The sequence below is a fragment of the Saccopteryx bilineata genome, chromosome 2 (assembly GCF_036850765.1).
Source record: "Saccopteryx bilineata isolate mSacBil1 chromosome 2, mSacBil1_pri_phased_curated, whole genome shotgun sequence".
NCBI classification, from domain to species: domain Eukaryota; kingdom Metazoa; phylum Chordata; class Mammalia; order Chiroptera; family Emballonuridae; genus Saccopteryx; species Saccopteryx bilineata.
The window spans coordinates 10,889,756-10,916,619 of NC_089491.1; the positions used below are offsets into that span (position 1 = coordinate 10,889,756).

Genomic DNA, 26,864 nt, shown 5'->3' on the forward strand with positions numbered 1-26,864 from the left:
CCGTTCACCCTGGCAGGGCAGTTCGGCCACCATCTTGGGCAGAAGGGAGCCATCACGTAATGAGCACTTACTGTGTGCCTTCCCTCAGCTCAGGGTCCCTACAGTGGCCCAGTGAGGCAGGAGTTACAATCCAGGAGAGGCACTTGGGAAGTGCTCCTTGTCAGATATCTGCAGGGACAGAATCAGACCTGGGCCCACTTAACTTGAGAGCACTGGTCCAGTCCTCTCAGTCCATCTGGTGGCCAGCCACAGACCCGGGGGCGAGGCACTCTCATGGATTCCCTTGCTGCGCCGCTCCCCACCACTTGGTGGCAGCAGTGAGCAAAGCCAACATCTGAGGAGGCTTCCTCTGCTCCACGTGCTGCCCCAGGGCTTTGCCAGCTTCCGCAGTCTTGTCCCATCTGTTTTTCGCAGCTTCAGTTACAGGTACATAGGTGTGAAGTGGCCTGTCCAAGGTCACACACTGAGAAGAAGCAGAGAGGCCCCAGCGGTCCATTGTGTAAATCTTGACTCACCTTGACCAATCTACTTCGTCCCCCCGGGCCACTCCTGATCCATGGTGCCTCTGTGCAAATTAGGAAAAGGCACCCTCTATGGCGAGGCAGCCCTGGGACCGCGGCTTGGCGGTGGCTTCTTTGCAAAGAAGACAACGTCCCTTTCCCTTTTGGCACCTTGGTTCCTGCCTCCAGGGAATGTCCAGTTTTGCAGGAGACTATCTTAGTCAGATCATAATCCAAGGTGATACATTATGTAACCAGCCAGTTAAGATGAGGAGGGACTGGTTCTGCTCCTGAGCGGGGAGGCAGGAAGTCTTCATAGAAAAGGTACCATCCAAGGCCCTGGCCGGTTGGCTCAGTGGTAGAGCCTGGCGTGCGGAAGTCCCGGGGTTCGATTCCCGGCCAGGGCACACAGGAGAAGCGCCCATCTGCTTCTCCACCTCTCCCCCTCTCCTTCCTCTCTGTCTCTCTCTTCCCCTCCCGCAGCCGAGGCTCCATTGGAGCAAAGATGGCCCGGGCGCTGGGGATGGCTCCTTGGCCTCTGCCCCAGGTGCTAGAGTGGCTCTGGTCGCGGCAGAGCGACGCCCCGGAGGGGCAGAGCATCGCCCCTGGTGGGTATGCCGGGTGGATCCTGGTCGGGCGCATGCAGGAGTCTGTCTGACTGTCTCTCCCCATTTCTAGCTTCAGAAAAATACAAAAAAAACAAACAAACCACAAACTTACCAAATAAGTATTAAAAAAAAAGAAAGAAAGAAAGAAAAGGTACCATCCAAGCTGGGCTTTGAAAGATTCCTAGTTTATCAGCTGGGCAACTGGTAGGGCCACTGCAGGCAGAGGGGACAGTGTGAGCAAAGGAATGGGGGGGGGGCGTGTCAGCCAGGAGTAGTTGGGAACCCAAGAGAAGTCATTTTGGTGGGAGGCTCAGGAGAAGGTAGGGAGGGAGGGTACGGCGGAGCACGTGGACGGGAGCCCAGAACGAAATTCTTGGTCCCTGTCCCTGGGCCCGCCCCCCACCAACCCGGCTGAGTTTGGGGGTGAAGGCAGGAGCCCTCTGTGAGGGGAGGGGGTCAGAGGACACTGCAAACGCAGGCAGTAGGGGCCACCAAGTGTCCTGCCCAGTTCAATGCAGCCTGATGTCCCCTTTCCTGCAGATGATGGGCTGGGCTTCAAGAGGCTCAACATCCCTCCCGTGCCCAGAATGAAAACCCAGACCTCTGTTCGTATGTGGTGGGTCCACCCCTCTACCCCGTCCTTGCTTCCTTAGACTTTGTCCCAGACAAAATCCAGGCAGAGTCCAGGGTGAAAGCAACTTCTAAGTTTGTGGAGGGAGCTGGGTGTAGCTTGTACTTTGCTGGGTCTCAGGGCTTCTGCTCACTGAGCCCTGCCCCCCCTGCCCCCGCCTGTGTCTGGTGTGGTTAGCTGCCTCCTCCAGGGTGGCTGCTCTGATGTTCCTCAACTGGGCCCCATCCTTTGGCCCAGTGGCATTCAAACCAGGTTGAGGTCAACAGGACAGTTAGCCTCTGTGCCCAAGGCCCAGCCCCTGGGCACCCCCCTTGGCCTGGCACCAGGCCTAAACATATCCTCACCTCCACCCAGAAACCATTCTACCCTAGAAGAAAACCAGACTCAGAGAAGAATCTTGCCTGTGGCCACAGATTGGTTAGTGGCAGGACCTGGTCACACAGTCAGACTCGGAGTTGGGCACCTCCCTTAGCATGACTCTCATCAGACCTGGAGCCAGTCCAGCCTGCGCTGGCACCTCCTCTGAGCAGTCTGCCTGGTCAGTTCCCATTCCCACTGACTGCTGCCCTGAACTTCGTGTTACCTGGCTGGGGACACCCTGGTCTGAGCCATGGGGACTTTGGTTTTTTTCTCTGCACGATGAGGTGATGGTGGCCTCCAGGCCGAGCTGAGGCCCTGCCACTCTGGCTATAAAGGCCTCAGCACCAGCCAGGCACATAGTAGGTGCTAATAAGTATTGGCCACACCTGCCCTAATGATGCAGCCGGGACCATCTGGAGTCCCAAAGCCAAAGTGGCTTCCCTTGTCCCTTTCTCCTCCCAGGGAACCTGGCATCCTGTCCACATCCCCACGCCAGGGTAATCTCAGAGAGGGACAGGTCACAAGAATAAATTTATTATGAGAGACACCGCAGGGCCATCAGAACTTCAGGACAGGTGGGGAGGGACAGAGGGAAGGGACAGCCACAGACAGCCAGGGGGACAGAGCTGTGGGGCCTGGTGGGGTCAGTGGGAAGACGAGAGACATTGGCATCAGAAGACGGGAGCGGCTGTGGCTCCCGGGAGCAGGCAGTGGTCCATTCTGCTGTCTCTCCCTCAGGGGCCACCATTTGGGCCTTCCAGACGTCCCCAGGAGATGGGAGCAAAGTCCCCAAGCATTCTCTAGAAACCTGGGAGGGAAGTGCACCCTTTGGGCTGGGCTGGCAGATAATCAGGGTGGGTGACCCTGGCACTACCCAGGATGGGGCGGGTCTGGGAACGGAGGCTGGGGTAAGAGCTAGGCTGGGAATCCTGGCCGGGGTCAGTCTTCCTCATTCCCCATCTGAGTCTCAATCTCTCCATCCAAGGAACACCTGCGTGCCAGTTGTGGGCTTTCGGGAGGGCGGGGTAGGCACCGTGTTGGACATACTACAGCTAGCAGCCTTAACGCCTTCGCACCTCTGGCCCAGGCCACCTGAGTGGTTGCGGGGTGGGGTTGGGGGGCTAGAGCGTCCGGAGCGGGGACCAGGCAGAGGGGGAAGCAGCTCGGTTGCTACGAGCGGCCTTAGCAACCCACTCATCCAGCGGAGAGACAAAGGCGCTGTCACTTGAGCGCGGAGGCGCGGCTGAGGCTCTCTTGTTCCCACAGACGAGCTTTGCCTGCGGGGGTGGGGTCCGGGGGACCACGGGGCGGGGGGTGGGGGAAACTCCCGCCCTTGAACGCACCGGCGGGTGCGCGCCTGCAGCCTCCCAACAGGCCTGCAGGGGGCGCCTCCAGCCCATTTTGCAGAAGGGGAAGCTGAGCCCGAGGACACGAGGCAGGGATGAAGGCCAGCTGGGATCTTGTGGTCACACAGACCTGGGTTCAAATGTGCCTAGACTTACATCTAGACTACCAACTACTGGGGTGGGGACCTGACCTCACCTCTACCTCTGACCCTGGTTAGTCCTAGCTCCTTTCTGTGCCTCGGTTTCCCCGTTGTGCAATGGGAGGGCGACAGCACCTTCATTTCCTCAGCTTAAAGGCAGCACATGCCCGGGGTTCAGGAAGAATCCAGCCCCAGTGAGAGCTCCGCGAACGGGCCTGCTGCCCTGGCTGGGAAGAATCAGGGGTTTGAGGCTGGGCGCTGCTGAGTGCGCCCCTCGGAGCGTCGCCTCCTGTTTCAGACTGTGGAACTCAGGCTCAGGAGGCTGACAGTGACGGCGGCCCCCGCAGCTCCTCTCCGGCCAGGCTGAGTGACCCAGGCTCAGTCCTCAACTTGAGCAGGGCCTGGGGTGGCCCCAGCCGGGCCCCACGGCCCACAGGCCCCCATCACACCCCCATCAGCTATCCGGTGGGGAAACTGAGGCCTTGGAGGAGAGCATTTGCTCCCCACTGGGTTCGGAAGGCCTCTCAGAGCCCTAGGCATCAGGATGGGGGCCTCCCTGGGGGGTGAGGCCCGGAGGCCAGGGTTGGGAGCCAGAGAGAGTGGGTGCGCAGAGGAAGGCGGACTCCTGAAAGGTGGGCTTCTGGCTCACTGCCTATCCTGGAGCACCAGCTCTGGGGAGGGGACCCGGACTGACTCCCTAAGCGACCCTCTCCAAGGAGCACTGCACTGTCACAGACAGAGCCCATCATGTGTGATGGAGGCCTCGGCACCCACAAGGCGCAGAGTGAGAGGAAGGGCCCCTAAAATGGTGACAGGTCGGAAAAAAAATGTGAGTATTTGAAGTCACTTTCAAATATTCTGGTGCAGTGGGGAGAAGGGGTGTCCAGTCGCCAAGGGGACCCCCTGAGGTGGGAGCTCTACCTGAACCCTTGAATGCTGTCAGCTCCACCACCTGAGGACAGAGGATGTCAGTCAGGGGCTGGCCACACTCCTCCCCCTTGCCCTGGGGCCCTTGGCTGCCTTGGTGATACTCTGCCCCCCCCCCAGTGGCCTTGGCATTCAGCTTCTGCCAGCACCTCCCAGCTGCTCCCAGAGCCCGTCAGCCTGGTAACCGAGGAATGAGGGCCCTCGGATCCCAGGGGAAGCCCACCCCCCAGCCCACCCCCCAGTCCCGTGGTTTCCCCAACCCTGCCAGACACACTTGCTAGCCCCTTGGCAGAGCCTGGTTGCCCCTGCCCCAGCCTCACCGGTCTTTCGGGTTCTGCAATGGAGGAGAAGGCTGTGGGGATCCTGGGGCTGTGGGTCCCTAGTGGGGGGAAAACACTCAAGAAGGTGAACTATGGGGAGGCTGAGGCAGGAAGCTCTCTCTCTGCTCCCCCATCTTTAGGTGAGGACCTCATTATCAAAGAATCTAAGAATCCACTCAAAGGTTTGCCCTCCAAATTAGTGATGAGGAAATGGAAGGCCCAGAGAGGGAAGGTTACTTGCCCAAGGGCACACAGCATGTGGACCAGTAGCTGGGATTGATTGGAACTCCTGCCCTGGCCTTCAAGTCATTAAACTCATATGTTGTCTTAGAGCCCTGATCCTCATCCAACTACCTGCCTTCGGGGACCCCCAGACCACCACTGCATAGACACCCAGGGAAAGTGACCCTGGGCAAATGCCACCTCTGGGCTGAGTCCAGGGGCTCCTGTTCCCTAGTGGTGGTGGAGGGAGGAAAGCAGCCATTTCTAAGCCATCCCCCATGCCCCACAGTGGCAGAATTTCCTGGGCCTCCAGCTCGTGGCCTTTCAGATGTGCTGTTGGCCCCCAGCTCCACCTGAGCACTGGAGAAACTGAGGCACTGGGAAGCATTCATACTGGAGGGCGGGGGAGGCCATACCTCTGAGAGCTAAGTGTCTTCAGGGTGGAGCCAGGGCTACAGGGTTGCTCAGGCCACCTCCCAGGGACCTGAGGGCTCAGGGTGGGATGCTGGGCCCTAGGGCGGGGAGTGGGCCTGAAAGGAGGGGCAGTCACCGCTGGAACCTGACCGGCTGTGGGTGGCACCCCCTGCCGCCCACCCCTGTGCCTGCCCGCACCATGAATGCCTCAGCTGCCTTCTTCTCAGACGTCCTCTGCAGGGCGCTCCGGACCTGGGGGACAGGCCTCGGGGTCAGGCCTGGGACCTTCCCTTGACCCCTGTGGGCTTGGAGCCCATCAAGATAAGCTCCTCTTACTCTGCCCCCCACTGATGTTCCTCAACTCACCTCCCGCTGTAGGCCCGTAGACCAGGAAGATGTACAGCCCCTGGGGCCAGACCCAACAGGTGTCACTGACTGGGATCCCCCCCCCCCCAGCCACTTGGCTTAGGGCCACAGCAGAGACACAATCAGAGATGCTCAGAGCTATTCAGAGAGACAAGCTGAGAAACACAAACCCTTCCTGGCCCCACCTCCTGCACTGGGGAGGAGCAGCTGTAGCAGAGAGAACCAGGAGGGGCCTCACTCCACTCCACCCCTTCGGTGGGCAGCCTCTGCCCTCCACAGCCAGGGACCTGCCCACCCTCGCAGCCTTATCCCGCTGCAGGGTGGGGGGTGGGGGGCACACCTTCCCGAAGCTCCAAGCCTAAGTCAGGTCCTGGGACAGCAGACCTAGGATTGCATTCTGCCTGTGCCGATCGCTGAGTGGCCTCGCCTCTCTGACCCTCTGTCTCTTCCTCTGGAAAGTGGGGATGAGGCAGGACTTGCCTCCTGATGCCACTGGAAGGGGCTGCGTGTGAAGGACTCAGGGCCGTGGTGGCTGGGGCATAGCTGGCTCCCTCTCTCCACTCACATGAGGACCAGGAGGCCTTGCCACTCACAAAGCACCAGCCCATGTTGGGTCTTACTTGACCCTCCTGGAAGCTCCATGGAGGTGTGGGGGGTTCATTCTTCCCATTTGGTGGGGGGTGGGGAACCGAGGCCTGGGATGGGGGATGGAGCCTCAGGCCTGAGGCTGACAGGGAAGGGGCAAGAGAGGTCACATTCAGAGAAATGGAGAGGCTGGGCAAGTGACAGAAGGACAGGGGAGCTCAGAGATCCACAGAAGGGGGAACAGAGAGAGAGAGGACCAGGAAGTGCCAGTATGATCCATACCAGAGAAGGGGACAGGGAGAGGGACAGTGACAGAGAGAGCCTGAGAGACAGAGAAAGAGTCTCTCGGAAAAGATTCAGAGACAGAGACAAAGAAATGAGACCCTGAGAGAGGAAAGGATGAGAAGGGGAAGGGAGGGAGTCAGTGGGGATGGGGATGGTGGCACCGGCTGCCTGCAGCTCTGTCCACCCGAGGGCCACAGGCAGGGATGGAGCTGGAGTCATCACCATGGCAACGGGATGCTGCTTCCCGCCCCACTCTGCCAGGTGGAGAAACCCAGGCAAGGTCACTTGGTGAAAGGGGCAGAGATGGAGCTCTGGAGAGAGCGTAGGGTTCAGAAGGAGGGCTTGTCTGTGTCCAGGAAGGGGGTGCAGCGCCTCCCGCTGTCCGCACTGCTTAGGGCCAGACAGGACTCTGGGAGCCGTGCTTCTTTGAGAGTAGTGTTGGAACCCCAGTGTTTGGTCATTCTCCAGGCCCTTCTCTGGCATGCCCCCCCCCCAGCAATCCTGGTCTCTCTCCTGTCTCTATTCCCACACCCGCCTGGCAGAGCGTGTCAAGTCCCCAAGGCCCAGGGGTAGAAGACAACATGGACCGGGCCCCGGGGGACTAGACCCTGTGCACCCCTCCTGAGCCTTGCTCAGCCCTCTTCAGTACTTTCCTCCCTGTCTTGGTCACAGTCTGCACCCCCCTTCATGTCAGCTCAGGGCACCCTGAGCTCAGTCAGTGCCAGTGCCTGGAGCAGGGCCCGGCGGCTGGTGGGCACTCAGCGAGTCTCAGGTGGCGGGCTGAGCGACTGGTCAGGGCGCCTGCCCCCACTCCCGCCCCCACCCAGCCACAGCAGCTCTTCCCGGAACCAGCCAGGCCCTGCTGGGCCAAGAGCGAAGACCCCAGGGCCGGACAGCACAGACTCTGGGCTGTGCCCAGTGCTGCGCCTTCCAACCACGAGGCCCTGGGCAAGTGCCTTTGCAGGGTCTCCGCTTCCTCGTTTGAAAGGCTTGTTCAGAGACAGAAACAGGAGCCCGATGCTCGGGGAGTTCCAGGCTCCCCAGGTGCCTGTTTCTGCTCAGTCCCCCTTTTCTTCAGGAAGCATGGGAATCCCCAGGAGGCCAGGATGGAGCTTGCACCTGATTTCCTGACTTGCCTCTGTCCAGCCAGGGGTCCCCCCACTTCTGCTGGGAATAGTAGGGCCACAGGAAGAGGTGGGGGAGCGCAAGGTAGGCCAAGGGCCGGGTGGGGGCAGGGGGACCCTCCCTGGACCCCGCCTCCCTTCCACCACTCAGACCCCTGGGCTGAGGCTGTCTGTGTCCACGTCTGGGTCCCCATAGGTCTGCAAACTCCCTGAGGACAGGGACCTAGTCTGACCCTTCTCTGTGGCTCAGGACCCAGGTCCCGACAGGCAGCAGGAGGGTTCCGGCGGTCCCACCATTTCTGCTTCATTTGTGCGGATCAAGAACGGCTGTCCTCACCAATGGAGCAGCTCATGCTGACCCCATTCAAGGCCACAGACCCCGAGAGGAGAGTCCCTGGTGTCCTGTACCACCATCCCTGCTTCCTGCCGAGGCCGGAAGTGGCCTCAGCACTTGCCTGAGGCTGGAACTTCTGCCTCATCTTAAGGATCTTAACAATTCCTCTGCCGAGTGCACTGGCAGGCCTCAGTTTCCCCAACTGTTAAATGGGGCACAGAATCCTCACTGATGTACCGCTGTTCGATTCGAGGTTTGTCCTCACCCTTTTCTCTTAACAATGTCCCCACTTGCTGTTGGTGGCTCCCATGATGGGGAGGTAACTCCCTCTCCAGCTCCCTGACCAACCAGTCACTCCCTTTGGGTCGCAGTGCACTTTAGAACCCTGGCCCCAGAGGTCCCAGGGCCAGGGGGTACCTGGAAGGAACCAAGGCCCACAGCGGCGTAGGCCCAGGCCGGGCTGAGGTGCACCAGCGGGCCGACCAGCCAGGTCAGGCCCAGGACGGGCTGAGGTGCACCAGCGGGTCGACCAGCCAGGTCAGGCCCAGGACGGGCAGCAGGACCAGCATGGGCTTCACCGCCGCCCTGTGGAGAGCAGGCCGGGCTGCCGAGGGATCCGGGAGGGCAGCATGTAGTAGGTGTCTGGGGAGGCCGCAGCTGCAGACCAGGACCCCAGCGCAGGACTTAGCGGAGCTGCAGCCTTCAGTTGGACTTGGCTGTCCCTTCCCAGAGACCCAGAGGTAGAGTGTGAAGTAGGGATCGTGACCCTGGGGAGATGGGGTTCCAGTCCCAGACTGGCTCAAAGGAAGGGGCACAGCTGCCCAGAGGGAGTGCCGAGGCCTGGGCAGTGGGTACGGGGGGACATGGAGACTGGACGGGCTTCCTCATTCCCTCTTCAAGGACCCCTGGAACTCCTCGGCATTTCAGGGACCCGGCTTGGGTGCCACGTTCCTGGCAGAGGATGGGTGGGGAAGAAAAAGGCCAGAAAGGAGTCAGAGCTTCTGGAGAAAGGCCGGGGTGGGGGGTCCCCTCTCTAGCAGGGGGAGGCCTTGGAGAGTGCAGGGGTCGGGACCTAGGTCACCAGCCTGAACCTGAACTTCTGGGGACCGCCTGCTTGGAGGGTCTCACTTACCCTACCCTGTCATCAGTGCCTTCTGCAGACAAGTGAGCCCCTGGGACAGTGGCTGGTGTCTACACCGCACCCCCAAATTCAGGGTCAGTTTACCATCCCCACAGGTGGTAAGCATGCTTCCACCCATCCACATTTATGAGCATGCATGCACACACGAGCATGGACACATACACTCATATGCTCATATGTAGCCCTGTACCCACAAGCACACACAGCCAGCACCTCCCCCCCCCCCCCGTGGACTCACACGTGGTCACACCCCCAGTCTGGGCCTCACCATATCTGGATCCTGATCCTCTGCTGCAGGCAGGGCTGCGGGCTCAGCATGCGGGCACTGCGGCGGGCACTGGACACAGTGACCATCACCACGTGGACCAGGATGCAGGTATTGGCCTGGAGACCTGGTGTCAGTGGGCAAGAAGGCCTCCCCTCCCCCACATGTCTATCCCTCACGGCCAGGCCCCCAGCCCTTCCGCTCACAGTCAGCACGAAGAGCGCGGGCCCCACAGAGGCCCAGATTGTGTCTGCGTGCACATAGAGCCAGCAGTGTCCAGTGGCCACGCAGTCATGGGGGACACAGCCAGGGTGATGGCCACGATGGCCACAGGCATGCCTAGGGGGAGAAGTGACCGCAGGACCATTCTGCCCTCTCTGGGACCCAGCGCCCTCCAGAGTTTCAGCCCACAGCCACCCCATAGGAGCGGGCGTGCTGACAAGCACTGGGAGTAGGCGGGGTGGGCCTGTTGCTTGGCGGGTGACACTGGAGCTCTGAGTAGCTGGGGAGTGGGGGAGCTGAGGCTGGAGTCGGGGCATAGGGCCGGGGGTCAACAGAGAGGGAGGGCAGGCGATGGCACAGGCTTTGCCAGTCACGGTCGGGGCCAGTGCTGGAGGTGGGGGCTGCTCAGTTGCAGCGGAGGACGATTAAGAACTGGACTTGGAGGAGGATTAAGAGTTGGAGGTGGGCCCTGGCCAGTTGGCTCAGCGGTAGAGCGTCGGCCTGGCGTGTGGGGGACCCGGGTTCGATTCCCGGCCAGGGCACATAGGAGAAGCGCCCATTTGCTTCTCCACCCCCGCCCCCTCCTTCCTCTCTGTCTCTCTCTTCCCCTCCCGCAGCCAAGGCTCCATTGGAGCAAAGATGGCCCGGGCGCGCTGGGGATGGCTCCTTGGCCTCTGCCCCAGGCGCTAGAGTGGCTCTGGTCGCAGCAGAGCGACGCCCCGGAGGGGCAGAGCATCGCCCCCTGGTGGGCAGAGCGTTGCCCCTGGTGGGCGTGCCGGGTGGATCCCGGTCGGGCGCATGCAGGAGTCTGTCTGACTGTCTATCCCCGTTTCCAGCTTCAGAAAAATACAAAAAACAAACAAACAAACAAACAAACAAACAAAAGAGTTGGAGGTGGACAGAGCGGAGAAAATCGAGCTTGTGTTGGCGACGGGTGCTGGGTGCTGGGTGCTGGGTGCTGCGTGCCGGGTGCCAGGTGGGGATGGGTGTTTGGCGGTGGTGTTGTGGATGGGGCGGTAGTGCCATGCAAGGCGGAGCTGAGAGCATAGCAAGCGTGGGGCACAGCTGGTGGCGTAGCAGAGTGCCATCCGGGGGCCTGGGCACATGCTCACGGCCACCACTTTGCTCCAGAGCAGAAGTCCCTCCACCAACATCCAGGAGAATGTGACCAAAAAGAAGAGGTGCAGGGCAGCTGTGACGGCCACAGATGCCACCTGTGTGTGGGAGGGTGGGGATACCACCGAGGCCAACCGTGGGTGCAGCCCCGCCCTGGGCCCCAGGCCATGCCTGGCATCGCCAACCCAACAAGGTATCAGTAGGTGAGGTGTCTAGGCCGCACCCTGGGCCCTGCTCTAATGTTCAGGACCGTCTTTCTGGGGGCCTCTCTCCTCTGGGGAGAGGGAGGGCATGGGAGGGCACCAGAAGAGGCAGAGGGTACTTTCCCAGCCCCCTGAGCTCTCAAGCCCACCTGCTGGCCGCCCACCTTGCTGGCTTTAGCCCATTCGTTGGCCATGAGAAGGCCATCCATGGAGGCCAGGGAGGTCAGGTTCTTGTGGACTGTGGCTCGCTCCGATCTGGGGACCCTGGACAGGCAATGGAGTTGGTTACAGGACCCCACTTATAGCCCGCCCCCATTTTAGCCCCGCCCCCGAGTCCCCATGGACAGGCTGAGCAGAGAGGGCAGCTCCCCAGAAGGCCACAGCCGCAAAGGAGGCCCTGAGCCGTCTTTGGTGTCAGGGATGGACACGGACCGGAGGAGGGACTGAGAGGCCCACGAGGGGCAGGGCAAGCCCTGAGGGGCATGGCAGGCTCCTGGTGCCAGGACACTGTGGGAGTCACCTCACCTGGCCACCAGGAAGAGCAAGAAGGTGGTAGTGAGCGCGCAGAAGGACACGCCACAGCCCACAAAGGGAGCGTCCGCAGCAGGGACTCCGCCTCAGCGCCTCTCTGTGAGAGGGACAGAGACCCAGAGTACAGTCACCACCCTGACCTGACATCTGACATGACCAGGCCCCTCCCGCCCCATCGGGCAAGGCCCCCCAGGGAAGCAGGAATACCAACAGCACCAGCAGGCAGGCCAGGCCTGCATACAGCAGGCACTTAATAAGTGAGCGCTGGCACGTCCTCCCCTGCCGGCGCTCCCTAAAGCACACAGACTCTAAGAGCAGTCCATAGGAAGCTCACACGGGCCCCTCATCTCCGGCTGAGACCCTGGCATGCCCACCGGGAGGGGCTGGGTCACCCAGGACAGTCACCCACTGAGGGGCCGATACAAAACACCCATGCGTCTTTACAGGAAAAATGCGTTTCATAGCATGTGTTTCTGGTGTGCTCCCCAACGTGCTAAGTGACCCTAGCATTCTTGTGCCTCGGCCTGTCTAACTCAGCCTCTTAGTAAGTGGCCACCCAGAGTCTCTTTCCGCCTCCGGTGAGCCGATCTCGCTTGGTCCCCTCCTGGAATGTGGCTTTGCCCCCAGCATATAGATGTGCTGGTGCCTTTCAGGGGCCTCTCCTGTTCACATGACCTCATCTTGGCTGTGGCTTCACCTATGGGCCCCTCATCTCCGGCTGGGACCCTTCCCTCCCCTAACACCAGGCCCACAGACCCCATGGCCCCTCAGGCTGGGGCCTGTCCAAACCCGTTACCCACCTGTGTCCCCTCACAGGCAGTCTGTCATCTCCCAGTTGCCCAGCCCTTTGTCCCGACCACCCGCCTCCTCACTCAGTCCAGTTTCCTCGTCTCTCTGCTGTCCCCAGGCCCCTGAGCCAGGCCCATGGCCCCTCGGTGGTCCTTCCTGGCCCCAGCATCACTCTCGCCCCAGAGGGCTCCCTGAGGGCTCGAACGCCTGCCCCCTGCTGGCAGGAGCAGATCCAAGCCTGGCCTTCTAGGCCCTGTGTGATCTGACCCCTGCCTGCATTGGGCCTCACACCGGAAGGTCCGGACACATCAGAGTTCCGGAACATAACAAGTCTGCCGTGTCCGGCCCCCTCGCCTTTGCTCAGCCTGGCCCTCCACGTGGAGTGTCCTTCTGTTCACCTTCCGTTCTTCCTTCTGGACTGGTGCCCCGCCCCCACCACCGAGCGCTCACCTGGATGCCGTACACCTGCAGCAGGACAGCGAAGTCAGTGCTGTGGTTGCAGAAGCAGGCGGTGGAGTCCTGGTACAGGGCAGCCACAGAGCAGCCGGAGGTAGCCCAGGAGCCCCCTGTGTCTGGGCTGGGCGGGGCAGAGGGCTGGCCATGGGGGTGGGAGCAGGGGGCGAGCAGAGGAAAGCCGATCCCCCACCGATCCCCCACCTGGGGTCCCCCGTGCCCTGCCTCTAACTAGCTCAGTGATTTTGGGCAAGTCACCGGCCCTATGCGGGCCTCAGTTTCCCATCTATAAAATGAACTTAGTATTCTTAGGAATGGTAGGAGGGCGGGGCTGAAACCAGTGATCACCACAGACGAACTGCATTCATTAATAAACAACAGTGGTTGATGTTCATTCACTCAGCTAAAGCTCCAGGGTGGGGGGCTGGGTAATCCCTGCACCCTCCTCTGCCCCTTCAAATGTCATTTACTCTAACACTTATTCGGCAGGTGAGTCGCTTCCTAGATGCTCCACGGAGTAGGCTTGCATACCTCCTATGACAGGGAGCTTACTGCCTCATGGGTAACAGTCTGTCTTGCCTCAGCTTGTCCCCTGCCGAGTGGGTTCTAGAGCCACCACCACAATTCCATTGGTGAACAGCAGCCAAAACGCACCCATGTCTGGCCTCATGCTCAAGCAGAATGGATGTCTTTAAAAAAATTGCCTTAGCTAAAGAACCTGACACTGAACAGTCACCTGCTGCTGAAGTTCCAGAAAGCACAGATGGGCTCCACCAGCTTCTGAGGGGAGGCCTGCGGGTGGAAACAGGGACAGGGAGACCAGAGGCTGCAGGGGACGCTGAGGCTTGCCCAGCCTGGGTCCCGGGGAAGGGGCTGGAGAACACGCCGGGGAAGGGGGAGAGGGAAAGCGAGGTGAGCAGGCTTCCATGCCAGCGTTAGGTATAATAGGGAAATACATCCTGGGGACAAGCTAAGAGCCTGCCCTTGGGGAGAGGCGAAGCCACCGGGATGCTCTGTCCACCAACGGGAACGAGCGCCACCGTGCTGCTCAGTAGAGAAAAAAGCCGCACAGCAGTGTGCACAGTGTGAGCCCGGTTGTGTAGCAGAAAATAAGGTCTGTGTCTGGAATCAAACACACAGCTAACTTGACAGGACTTAAACCATGACGATGATACAGATTTTATAAGGCGCCATCAGCGGTGAGGAGAGAGCTGGCCAATCACAGCAGCTCTCCCGAGTTCACCTCTTGCCCATGTGGAGAGGGCAGTTGTGGGTTAAATGAATGGTGCTTCTCCAAGCCCCCTGGCAGAAAGTCAGTGTGCAGTGTGTTACTTCCCTCCCCTCCCCTTGAGGGCCCTGGGGACGGCTTGTGGATGAGGGTTTTTCTTGGACATTTTTAGACCCTGGTTGTGCAATGAACAAATATTGGGGGGAGGGAGAGACCAAACCAGGATAAGTGCACTGGGGTGGCTGTTTCCCAGAAGCACCACCAGTACCTGGCTTGGTGTTGCAGGTGGAAAGTCATGGCCATGGTGACCTCCCCGATTTGGTCCCACACCTCAGAGGAGATGGTGGCTGACCCCACCTGGCTGCTTAGGAACCTGTGGGAAGGTAGGGAGCCTTTAAGGGCACCAGCTGGCTCTGCGGGAGAGGTCCTGCATTGCTGGGGACCATCTCATCCAGGCCACTGTGGTGATGGCATGCTCTGTGTCCAAAGAAACAACAGGACAAGCCCTGTGCTAGGAATGATGGCACCTGGGTTCCAGGCTTGTCTCGGGGACTTGCTGGTAATATGAGTAGGACCTGTCCCATTCTTAAGTCTCGACACTGAAGCCAGGACGCCAGAAGACAGAGGTTGAGCCCTGTTCCCCCCAGCACACCTCTGCCAGGCCCAGAATTATGTGTGTGTCAGGAGTCAGGAGGGTGGGCCCTGGGCTAAGGGCGGATCTGCCCAGCAGAATGAAGGGGCCGGAGGCCTGGACTTCCCTGGGGCGGGCACCCAGCAGCCTAGCGGGTGGGGTTGGCTCATCTCTGCATCCTGCTCGCCTCTTCAGAGCTGTCAGGGGCCTGGGGCTCTAGGCCAGGCCCGCCCAGGGTGTGCTGGAAGACACTTGAGCTGAACCAGCTGTGGATCACGGTGACTCCAGAGAGGCGGGCTGGGTGGGAGGGGGCCCAAGACCGCACCCAGTGACCGACTGAGTGGGCACCATGGGTTGGCCCAACTTACAGATAGGGAAACTGAAGCTCACTGAGGTTACATGACTTCCTGAAGATCACACCGTTATAAGCGGCAGAGCCAGAATTCCAGCCTGCCAGTCTGTGCGCCTAACCTGGTGGTTCCAGAGCCCTTTGCCCCCTGTCCTAACCCGCCACCCCCTGGTGGCACGGGGCCGAGGGAAATGTGTGCGGTTCAATGAGGAGACGAGCGAATGTCTACTATGTGGTAGGTGCTTTTAACCTCCTAACAACCCACGAGGCAACTACAACACAACCATGTTACAGATGAGGAAACGGGCTCTGAAAGGTGAGGTGACTTGTTCAAAGTAGCAGAGCTGGCTGCTGTGACATTGGGGTGTGACCCAAACCTCCACAAGGTCCCCTCACCCGTCCCCCACCTTTCCCTAGGAGCCGCCTCACTTCACTGTCGGGGACACGAATGTGGCCGGCCCCTCTGGACGTCCACCGGGCATTGTGAACACACAGCCCTTCTTGCTGGCCTCCCGCAAGCGTAGGCTTTGCACCTCCAGGCCTGGGGGCAGATGAGGCGGGTGGCTGGGCCTCAGCAGGGAGGCCTTTCTGCTGAGCTGGCCCAGCTGGCAGAGTTTGCTTCCGCTCTCCCTGCCGCAGGTCTAGGAGGCCACTGTTCTGCTCAGAGAGGCTCAGCAACTTGCCCAAGGTAAATCTGACTTCTCAGAGTCCAGGGGGAGAGGGTCATTGAGAGGGGAGGTACAGGGTGTGGGGGTGGGTGGGTAGGGCCTGAATATCAATGAGCCATCAGAAACCAATGGGCAAATGAAGGACACCAGTTTTGGGGGATTTTTTTGTTTGTTTGTTTGTTTTGTATTTTTCTGAAGTTAGAAGCGGGGAGGCAGAGAGACAGATTCCCACATGCGCCTGACTGGGATCCACCCGGCATGCCCACCAGAGGGCGATGCTCTGCTCATCTGGGACATTGCTCCATTGCAACTAGAGCCATTCTAGCACCTGAGGCGGAGGCCATGGAGCCATTCTCAGTGCCTGGTTCAACTTTGCTCCAATGGAGCCTTGACTGTGGGAGGGGAAGAGAGAGATAGAGAGAAAGGAGAGAGGAAAGGTGGAGAAGCAGATGGATGCTTCTCCTGTGTGCCCTGGTTGGGAATCGAACCCAGGACTTCCACACGCCGGGCCAATGCTCTACCGCTAAGCTAGCCGGCCAGGGCCTGAAGAACACCAGTTTTGCCTGAAGTTCCACCATAAGTGCTCTCCCATTCAATCTACAAACACCCACTGAGTGTGCAGTTGGGTCTGGCCTTGAGATATAGAAATGCCTCGGAAATAGCCCTGGTACTCAGCAAGCTTCAGGTGGAATTATATGATCACCACAAATGCAACAAGAGGCATATTCAGGACACCGGGGTAACAGAGAAGGGAGGAACTATCAGGAGAGAGCCAGAACTGGGGAAGGCCTCCTAGAGGAGGTGATGCCCAAGCAGGTTCTGAAGGCTGTGCAGGAGCTTGCTTGGCCAAGACAGAAAGGGCATCCTGGATGGAGGCACAGCGTGGGCAAAGGCAGGAAGCAGTGGAGTGTCTGTGGGAATGCAGATGGCTCCCAGTGAGCAGGGCTCAGGAGAGATGTCGCAGCCTAGGCCCCACCGAGAGCCCAACTGTGGGGGCTGGGTGGGTGGCAGGCTCACCGGCATGGTAGTGCTGGATGTGCACTCGGGGCACCTCGGAGGTCAGCATGGTGCTCAGCAGGGGTGCCAGGCGCTGCACACTTGCCACCAGGGCCATGGGTCTGCCAACCACCTGGGAGGAGGCTGCTTCTCAGCTCCCTCCCACATTCTGTGTCCCCCTGTCCTGACCTCTCAATGGTCTGTGAAGTGACCTATCTGCTGGCCTGTCCTTTGCCAACCCCACACTCCGAAGGCAGAGCCATGCCTCCCCCTTCTTTGGTCAAACTCAGTGCTAGACCTATAATAGGTGCTCAACTTTTATATCCCAAAAGGAAAGGCTTGTGTGGGGGGTTATTGAGGACAGGGCAGGGAGGGGAGAATGTGCATTAATGGGACACCTACATATTCTGTGCTGGCCAAGCCACCAATGCGCCCATTACTCCTCTCCATTGCCTACGCATATCATCCCCATTGTCCAGGGAATAAAACTGAGACTCCAAGACCAGCTTTTCCTAGTCTACCACAGTGCCTCAGATCTGCAGTCAAGTGTGGGCTTGTACCCTTCCCAGGACAGGGAGCTCACCACCTGAGCAGGGGAACCATTCCATGGATCCAGCCTCCTGTGCTGTCCTCCCCTCCCTATCACCGAACCCAGATCCCAGTTCTGCCCTCTGAGGCCAAAGGGGGATCGTCTGTGCTCCTGCAGCCCCAGAGATTTACAGGCAGTGCCTCCGACCCCTTGTTCTCTCCCTTCTCTAGGCTGATCACTTCCAAGCCTGCGACCACTTTTGCTAGGAGGTTTCCAACACCCTCACCATCTCTGGAAAGTGTTTCTCAAGTTCTCCAGAGTGTCTGGGCCTTTTTGGCGACAAAATGGCTGAATACTCTGCACAGAGAACCTCCCACTTAAGGCAGTCAGCTGAGTCTTGGATATGAGGGAAGTCCATATTGATTAGTGGCTCTTATATTTTTTAAACTGTTGTTCAAGAGCAGTTGTATGGGTAAGTTCAAGTTATGAAACAGATAAAAGAGGAACTACTCTGGAAGGATGGGGAGATGGAGCTCATGGCCGCACCTCAGGCTGGTGGCAAAGCTGGGAGCAGAGCCCAGGTCCCTCCCCGCCCGGATCTGTTAACCTCACCTCGCCCGCTGACAGCCACGCCCCAGCCAGCTGCTCCTCCAGGACCAGGCTAGCCACAGACAAGACACCCTGGCCCAGGTCCTCCCAGGGTTCCGTCAAGAGCTCTGGCTCCCCAGCCCCAAGCGCGGTCACCCTCCTCAGGAAGTGCACGACAGTCAGCAGCACAGCTGGCCTCAGTGGAGTTGCCTCCTTTGTCAAGACTTGCGCCAAAATATCAGGAAGCTGGAGGCCTTGGCCAGGGACAGGTATCCGTGGGGTTCAGAGAGGGGATCAGGGGGAAGCTGTGGCCAGAGGAGCCGCTTAGTGCTGGTCTGGCTGTCAGGAGGGGCCCCCTAGGGATGTCACTTGGATTCTGCCAGGGTCTTCTTGGTGGGTGGGAGTCTAACTTGTCATAAGCCTTCAGTTCTCAAGGACTCCAAAATAGGGAGCATAAACAACCTTACATCTTGCAAAAGCATTAGGTGGGTGTACTCTTTACAGGTGAGAAAACCGAGGTGCAGGGAGGTGACCGATAGTACCCCCAGACTCTTCAGCACCCTGGGAGGGGGCTCACCATGATGGTATTGGCCAAGGCATTGACTCTGCTGATAACATCCTGGCCAGGCCATGACAGGGCATCCCGCAGCTGCTGACAGGTCTCTGCAAAGGAGGGAATGCCAGGCTGGACCCTGGGCAACACTCTCCCCAAATGTACCCCACCCACCATGTGCTGGGAGGAAGATCACTTTGATGCTTATGTGTCTGGAGTTTTACACATGGTGTTCTAGCCGGGGAAGTCGAGGCACAGAATGGCAAAATCACTTGCCCAAGGTCACACAGCTGGGATTCACACCCAGGTTTGTATGGCCCCACTGACCTGTGATCTAGACTCCCTGAAGGCCTTGAGACTCGGAGAAGATTCTGAACTCCAAAGCTGTGCCAACTGCTAACCCCTCACCCCCAGCCTACCCAGGGCCCAGCTGGGGCACACCTGTCCTGTAACAGCAGAGAAAGGGTCTCAGCTGCAGGCAGGGCGAAGAGCGCTGGATGTGGGGTCCTGGGTCCCACGTGGGGCACTCCTCTGAGGGCACTGGCCAGGGTGGGGGAGGTGTCAGGGCCGCATCCTGGTTCCTCAGTGGTCCCTACAACCCACTTCCCTGAAGGTGCCTCCACACCTGAGAGGGTGCCAGGACTCATGTCTTGGGGACCTGAGAGAGGGCCCTGCAGCCAGCACCAGCCTGAGCAAGGTGTCTAGGGGGCGAGCCCACTCAGGCTATGGGCAGTGGGCAAATACTCAAGGGACCCGGTGCCTGGAGAGGACGTGGCCAGGTTGGTAAAGGGTGATCTGGGTCTCAAGATCCCAAGCAAGTGTAAGGGGCCTGGGGCCGGGTCGTTGAGTCAAAAATCAGGACGGGGTCTGGCAGCCAGGGGGCGGGGCAGGCTGTACCCGGACAGAGAAGGTGCACCCGCACTGGCGGCCGCAGCGAGGGTGTGAGGTCTAGGGCGCCCAAGTCCCAGGGGAAGAGCAGGCCGCCCGGAGGAGGCGCGCAGGCTCGTGCCCTATGCAGCTGTGCCGGGCTCAATGCCTGGGCCCAGAGGTGGAAGTCGGTGAGGTTGCCGCCAAAGGCGTCACGCGCCGAGAAGCGCCCAGAGTCCTGATCTTGACCCAGCACGAGGAAGCCGCCAGGTGGCACCGGCTGGCCCGCCGAATGCCTGAGCACTCACACGCCGCTGCCCATCCGCGAACAGCGCCCAGCGCCCGCCGCGCTGCTCCCACGTGGCACATACGTGGTGCCAGCTGCCATCCGCGCGGAAGGCGGCGAGGAAGGGCGCGTGGTGCCCGCGCACCACCTGCGCGGCGTGCATGGCGCCGCCTGGCTCGGCGAAGGCGCGCAGCTGCAGCGCGTTGGCCATTGCGGGCGCGGCGAGAGAGAAGAGCGCAGCGGTGCCGAGCGCGGCGGCGTCCCACTGCATGTGCACGCACGCCGTCAGCGCTCGCAGTGCAGGCAGGGGTGTCCGCCCCTGCAACGTCCGGTCTGCGGTCCTTTCCAGGAACGCCAGCGCTGGCGTGGTCCGCGCTCCTGCAGGGACACACGGGCTGGGACCTCAATTTCCCCAGCTGAGCACACCATTCTACCTCTGACGACACTTTGGCGCAGCTGCAGGGTCCCTCGTGGGCTCTGGGTTCCTACCTCCCTCGGAAGGAAGTGTGGGCTCCAGGGCGCAGGCCCAGGAGTTAATTCTCTTTGTGATAGAAATTCCTCTGGGCTCAATCCACAGGGACTTCCACTGTGGGCTCCCATCTCTGGAGGTCACCAAAGCCTCTACCTCCCCCACTCTCCGGGCCCACACTCACGCCTCCGTGGGGGTCTCTGAGGGACCTATCTTTGGGCTACCCAGATGGGGTCGGGCAGCCGTGGAACGAGGACCCTATCTGGGGGCCCCAATGCCAAGTGTCCAAACCGCTACTCGCAGGACTCTTGGGCCTACTACCAGCTCAGCCGCTGCCCTGGGAACTTACGTACCCCATCTGCAGTCTCTACCACTTCACCAGGGGCCACTAGAGCGGCAGTGGGAAAGGAGAGGTGGTGTGGGGAAGCATGTGTGAGTATCTGACGCCCGGGGGAGGGGCAAGTGCGCTGCTTGGACTCAATCTGGGCTGTATGGGGCGGAACTCGGCCCATCCTGTCTCACCCCCTTGCCGAGCCTGTCACCCATATACTGGCAGGAATGAGAGGGACATGAAGGAAACTTTGAGCCCAGAGCCCGGTATGGTGAGGCTGAACTAAATGGCACTTCCTGGCTTCCTTTGCATTGGAGGCTATGCACCACACGGACCATAGGCTGGCTGAACTGGGAAGGGGGCAGGCTCTCCTGGGGATTCCCTCATACCAACCTGTGCCCGAGGGCTCCTTGATTCACCTGGGGAGTTGGAGTGGGTCCCAGACAGACTCCCTATCTGAGAGAGAAGACAGGTAGGGGCTTAGTCAGGTCCCCAACCCCCTGTGTGTGCAGTTATTGAATGCCTACTGTGTTCTCCAGTGGGGTGTGGTGGGAGCTGCAGGCTCTGCGGCCAGACGGGGTTTCGAGTCCCAGACAGAGTAGGATCTTGGGTGGATTGCTTCTCTGCCCTGAGTCCGATTCCCCCGTGTGAGGAACAAAGAAGCTGATGAGTGAATGTAAAAAGGTGTAGCACCTAAAGAATGCTCTTATTCTATCTCCATGCCAGGGGCTTGTCTTCTGTAACCTTTGCAGTGACCTCACGATGTGAGGTGGCCATGTGAAACCCTAGTAGTTCTAGTAGTTGTGACTCCCCTTGGCTTTCTCCCCAGCATCCCCATCCCAGAAACTCAGTTACCAGGATGTAGAGGAGACAGTAGCAGGTAGACGGGGCCACTCAGGACCCAGCAGGGGCAGGCGGGGAGCTGCAGGGCTCGCAGGGTGGCCAGTGTGGACTGTGGAAGGAGAAAGCAAAGGAAAGCAGCTCAGTGTCTGCCTCCAGCCTCTGTCTGTGAGGTCATCTAGCCCCTTGTTTGGCTCCCACACCCCACTGGGCTGGATGCCCAGGACGGGATGGCCCATCCACTGGGGATGACATTTACTTGCACAAAGGGACGGTGTCCAGGAGCCCCTTCTAGGGCCGCAGCTGGGAAACGCTGTCACTATGGTGAGCTGGGGGATGGGGTGGGGGAGAGACAAAGGGCAGGGGCCCCCGCGGAGGGACGGGGAGCTCAGTGCCCTGTGAGCTTCCTCCTGTTCTTTGAGGTTCCCAGGTTGGTGTTCAAGCCTCTGCTTCATCAGGCCTCTGCTGCGCTCCCCGGCCTCCCCAGTCCCACCATCACCCCGTGCACTCACCTTTCCCCTGCTTCCCGTGTGGCTCCCATCCCCATTTCTGCAGGCAGCGTCCCTCCCCCAGCAAGCTCTGAGCTGACCTTGCTGTCCCTCCTGCCTTCACTGGCCTCCATCCCCTCAGCGGCACCACCTTTGAGATGAACTTGCTATAACTTCACCCACCCAGCCCAGAGGGCAGGCTTGCCATGGCCAGGTGCTTAGTGAGGAGAGGAAACCCTAATTGCTCTTGGTGGCCCGGAGGCTTCAGGCCTGGAAGAGCCCAGGACAGGCGCAAATGGATCTCAGAAAGCACTGGAGGTAAGAAGCCCTGCACTGGGCTCCCCAGCTGGCCTCATGGCACCTGGAGGTCCAGACCCATCAGCGATGATAATTCATATCCTTTTCCTTCTCCCAGAGCAAGTCTATAAGCATGAAAATCAAAAGTGTCCCGGCATAGGAGGACAGGAGGTTCACACATTTTGGACTCTGAAAAGCACCAGTTGTCACTTTCTCTCTAGTAAACAGCTCCAGTGTCCCCCACTCCACCCCCTAAGTAGATGGTGGTGGGGGGATTATAGGAGTCTGGTCCAGGGCTGAGGCCCAGTACCCAGCTGGGCACAGAGTATGGGCTCATCCCTCGTTCTCACCCGTCCATTCACATTGCCCCCCCAACTCCTTGGCATCCCCTTCCTTGCCCACCGAGAGAGAGATGCGAAGTTTGGTCCCTACTGCACTTCCCCCTCCACAAGAGGCCAGTGGGGAATCCTTTGAGCTGATGGGCCCCGGACAAGGGTCTCCCCTTTACCGGCGCAGATCCCTCCCCTGTTCGCAGCCCAGGCCTCACCTGCCCTCGCCTGGCCTGGAGCCTGTGGTGGGCTCACAGGAGCTGTTGGGGGACCGGAATCTAGCGGCTGCATCTGCAGGCTTTCTGCCTCGTAGCCAGAACTACGGGTGCAGGGCGGGGCCTGGGGGCGGGGCTAGGAGCCCCAGCCACTAGGCCCCGCCCACCAGAGCCGGACCGCATCCCTTTCTTGGGCGCCAGGGACTGGGCGGGCCCTGTTGTTATTATCTTTCCACAAAAGGCAGGTAAGATCACCTGATTAGAGGGGCGACCTTGTGAGACAAAGATCTTGAATAAATTTTTGGAAGCCAAAGCATCTTTGGACTTCACAGTCCCATCTCAGACCAGGATGGTGGGAGAAAAGGGAGCACTCAGTACCAACCTACTAGGTGCCCTAAGCTGGCCCCCTACCAGCCTCTCACCTTCAACCCATTGTGAGGAGCGGCTGTCATGCCCAGTTTCCACATGAAGACTGAGGGCTCTAGTGCCAAGTTAGACAGCTGGTGAGCGGCAGAGCCCGGCCTCAAACCTGGCTCTCTGGTCTTCATCCAGGTCATTCAAAAGATAACAAGAGGAGGAGAGGTCCTGTTTCGGGGGAGGAAACCGAGGGTTTTGGCCTCTGGTGGCAGAGCCTGAGCCAGGTGGCAGGACCAAGGGTGCAGAGGGAGTGGAGGCAGCCGTGCACCCCAGGAGCAGGGATTCTGGCCTGGGAGGGAGGTCAGACTTCCACACTCATCTTGCCTGACTCAGGCACGTTGGGTAATTTCTCCGAGGCTCAGTTTCCCCATCTGTAGCTAGCTGGTGGGTAGTAAATAGCACACGACTCATGGGGCTGCTGTGAGATTGATTTATTTCTGTATGCGATTTAAATATTTTGACTTAATAGGTACAAAGCCCTTGGCTTGTACCTGATGCCCAGCACACAGTGCCTTTAGTGTCCTGGTCAAAATTTAATTTTCTCTTGTTAACACAGCCTGTTGGCAACACGATGGTGTGTTGTGTTCTTTCCCCAACATTTTTATTGCGGTGAAATACACATAAAATTTAACATCTTATAATGGTTTATTTTTTGAAAGAAGGAAGAGATGCTACGTGTGTGTTCAGGGTGCTCTTCCTCCAGCTTTTTCCTCTAGATTTAGAGAATTTTCAAAATTTATAAACCTGGAGAGGAGAGGTCCACCGCATCGGGCCAGCAGAATGCACACAGGAGGACTCGGCTATCCCCTGGCTGTGACCTGCGCACACCCCAGCGTGGGCTCCTGATCCAGTGAGGAGGGCAGGCAGAAGTGGGAGGAGCCCTCGCTGTGCCCAGCCCTGGGTGAGCCCTTCCGCACTTGCACCATCTCATTTAAGATAAGTTCTTCTGGGGCCCATTTTACATCTGTGCAGACAGAGCCCAGAAAGAAGACAGGACTCACATCAGGGAAGAGATGGAGCCTGGCCTGCCTCTAAGCCTGTGCTCCTCCCTTCTCTAGGTGGGGCGTTGACTCCACTCTCCCCGTCTCCTCTCTATGTCTTCTGTCCCTCCTTGCCTTAGGATCCCAGATCCCTTCTCTGTAGCCTAAGTTACGGCCTTTCCATCCTTGGCAATACCCCTTCCTGCTGGAGCCCCCAGTACAACTCCCTTGTTTCTGTGGGGCCGCATTTCCCAGGAGTCACTCCTAGAGATGACCAGTACTGGGGAAGGGCGCAGGGGCTCCATGGACCCCGAGCAGTTTTGGGCCAAGGCCTGGCCTAATCTTTCCTCCCCAGAGCCTGGGTTTTGTCCGACTGGCAGCCAGGAACCATTCATCGGCTTTACTGGCAGGCAGTTCTGACAGGCCCCTTGTCTCCAGAGACGAGCGAGCCCTGGAGGCTGCGGTGAATGACAGCCGGGGGGCCCTTGGGCTCATTGTCTGTGTAGTTGGAGTAAGGGTGGTGAGGGCAGCTAGGGTCCTCATCCCGGGGCCTGGCCTGACCCCTTAGCCAAACTGTCTGTAGTCCAGGGCCAGCCGCTGGGATGTCTTCCTGTTCATGATTGCCATGAACCCCACAGAACTGAGGCTTGGTTATCAGCTTTTAGGTAACCTGGGCAAGTCTCTCAGCTCCATGCCTCCATAGAATGTGGCGAAGCACTCCTTCCTCGAAGGGACACAGAGGGCAGCTGCAAGGAGAGCTGTGCTAGTATTGGGGTTGGGTGAGAACCATAGTTCTTTTTCTTTGGCGGAGACCGGCTCCCCGCTCTCTAAACAAATGGTGTTCCTTCCCCTTCCCCACCCCTACACATCCTGGGTCCTGAGAAACCCACATGGGCCCAGAACCAGCCCTGCCTCCCCTCTTGCCTACTCCAATCCCTTCTGTACTCGGCAATCAGAATGCTCTGAAACTTCCATTCAGCCCTGTCCCTCCCCTTCTGTGGCTCCCTGGTGCTCCAGGAGGAAGTCCAGCCTTCGCACATGGTTAACAGAATTTATCCGTCCTCTCCCTCCTCCTTTCCCAACTCACACTTGAAAGCCAAGTCTGTAGCCAGAGCGAACATCTTTCTGTTATCACCTCTGGGCCTTTGCACATGCTGTTCCCTCTGCCTAGGAGTAGGTAGGAGCACCCCTCCTCCAAGTCCTCTCTGGCTCATTTCTACCCATTCTTCAGGTCTCAGCTTGGACCTTCTGCCTCCTGACCTAGAGACCATCCACTACCAGGGAAAATAAGGTCCCATTTACCCGAAACACTATTGTTAGCTGCAGCTGAGCACATTTCTAACTGGTACAGGGACAAAGATGTGAAAATACAGTGGACGGTGTACAAGATTTGGAGTTAGACAAACCCAGGTTCAAATCTCGTTTCTCCTACTCTATTATTCTGTGGTTTTAGGTAAGTCACTTCCCCTTGGAGCCTCAGTTTCTTCAGCTATACAATGGAGCTCACGACACCTACCTGTTGGGCTCTTCAAGGCCGGAAAGACATGACTGACTTGGAGGTGCTTAGCTAACAGTTAAGTGATGCTTAGGTTTAGTTTTAGTAAACTAAAAAGTCTGAACTAAAACAAAGGGAAGAAATGAGCTGTTGTTTTAGAGGAAGGGAATTGATCATGAATTTTTTTCCTCTTTTTTTTTTTTTTTTTGTGCAGTGACCCACCTTGGAGTGGAAGAGTCTGGACCGGTCCGGAGTGGAAGAGGCAGGTGGTTTCTCGGTCCCACGTGGAGGCAGCGGTAGGTGGAGCTCGAGGCTCACGGCAGAGCCGGGCTGGGGCGCCGGGCTCTTCACGTTGGCCCTGGCAGGCGGGTGGGCGCTGGGGAGACTCAGCATCAGCGGCTGTGACTCGAGGTAAAAATAATCAGGGAAGGACAGCTGCTTCCTTGTCAGCAACCAACAGGGAAATAAAGCTCACGTCCCCTCCAGCGAAAACCTGCTCTCTGGGTCCCCTGGCTCCTGCCACCAACTGCTCGACGTCCGCGTGCCAATCCAATTTGAACGCCTGTGATACACCCCAGAGAGGGTTTATTTTAACTTCATCAAGTGCAGAGAAAAACATCCAGGCTGGAGTGAGTGGGAGGGGAGGGCAGCTGCTTGGGGGCCCAGGCAGGGCAGGAAGTCCCAGGGCTCCTGCCCTCCAGTGGTTGGACTTGGGGGTCCCTTCCTCCTAGTCTGCTTCCACAATTGACCGCGTCGTTATAATTCAACCAAGGCTCAGGGAGCACCTGTGATCTCTCCCGACCCCATGCCTTTGCATTTGCCGTACCTCCCTCTGTTTCCCTGCCTGGTGGATGTCTACAAACTCTAGAGAGTTCTCAGCCGAGCTCCGAGGCTCAGCAATGTGTCACTGGTCACCTTCCTGCCCCTCCAGGCAGAGTGAGCTGATGTCTGTAGAATTTTGTGTGTGTCTCTGTTTTAACAAGGAGATGGGAGTCTCCTTCCCTTCCTCTCCACCAGGCCCTGCGCTGGCTTCTTGGGATAGAAGGGAGTCCTGGTGGCCCCTGCCCTCACACAGCGGCGTGTGGACAGTGTCCGCGCGACATCCCTTCTTGGGCTCCGGGGACAGTGTGGTGACAGAGCTGCCCAGAAACAGCTGCCGACAAAGGACAAAGTGAACAAATCACGTTTGTTTTGTTTCTTTTTTTCCCCTCGCCTTTGTTTTTTAATCAAGTAATGTGCACAGGAGACATTTCTGAGCCCCGCTCCAATTACAAGAGATTTACACCTTAACATATTCATTTCTTTGTTGTTTTTATAAGCAGGTAGTACTTCAGTAATGAAAATACCAATAAACTTTTAGGTAATTAAATGTAAATAATAATACAGATCAAATAAATAAATAAACACTGAAAAATAATAAAAATAA

At 58.8% G+C, this 26,864-nt stretch overlaps 1 protein-coding gene across 1 annotated transcript; it reads right to left on the minus strand.

Moving 5' to 3' along the window:
* Positions 1-3,220: 3,220 nt before the first annotated feature.
* ADGRD2 (adhesion G protein-coupled receptor D2) lies at positions 3,221-25,831 on the minus strand. Its single transcript, XM_066254300.1, is given in 30 exon segments — positions 3,221-3,456; positions 4,507-4,537; positions 4,833-4,891; positions 5,835-5,874; positions 8,580-8,669; positions 8,714-8,747; positions 9,572-9,687; positions 9,775-9,872; positions 9,875-9,907; positions 10,530-10,532; positions 10,854-11,004; positions 11,274-11,373; positions 11,635-11,701; positions 11,704-11,737; positions 12,880-13,023; positions 14,303-14,313; positions 14,377-14,485; positions 14,914-15,038; positions 15,498-15,545; positions 15,548-15,631; positions 16,776-16,887; positions 17,896-18,110; positions 18,113-18,176; positions 18,449-18,534; positions 18,866-18,964; positions 19,322-19,578; positions 19,580-19,955; positions 20,231-20,443; positions 20,773-20,833; positions 25,661-25,831. Coding segments are annotated over 30 exon segments (3,267 nt in total).
* Positions 25,832-26,864: the final 1,033 nt, after the last annotated feature.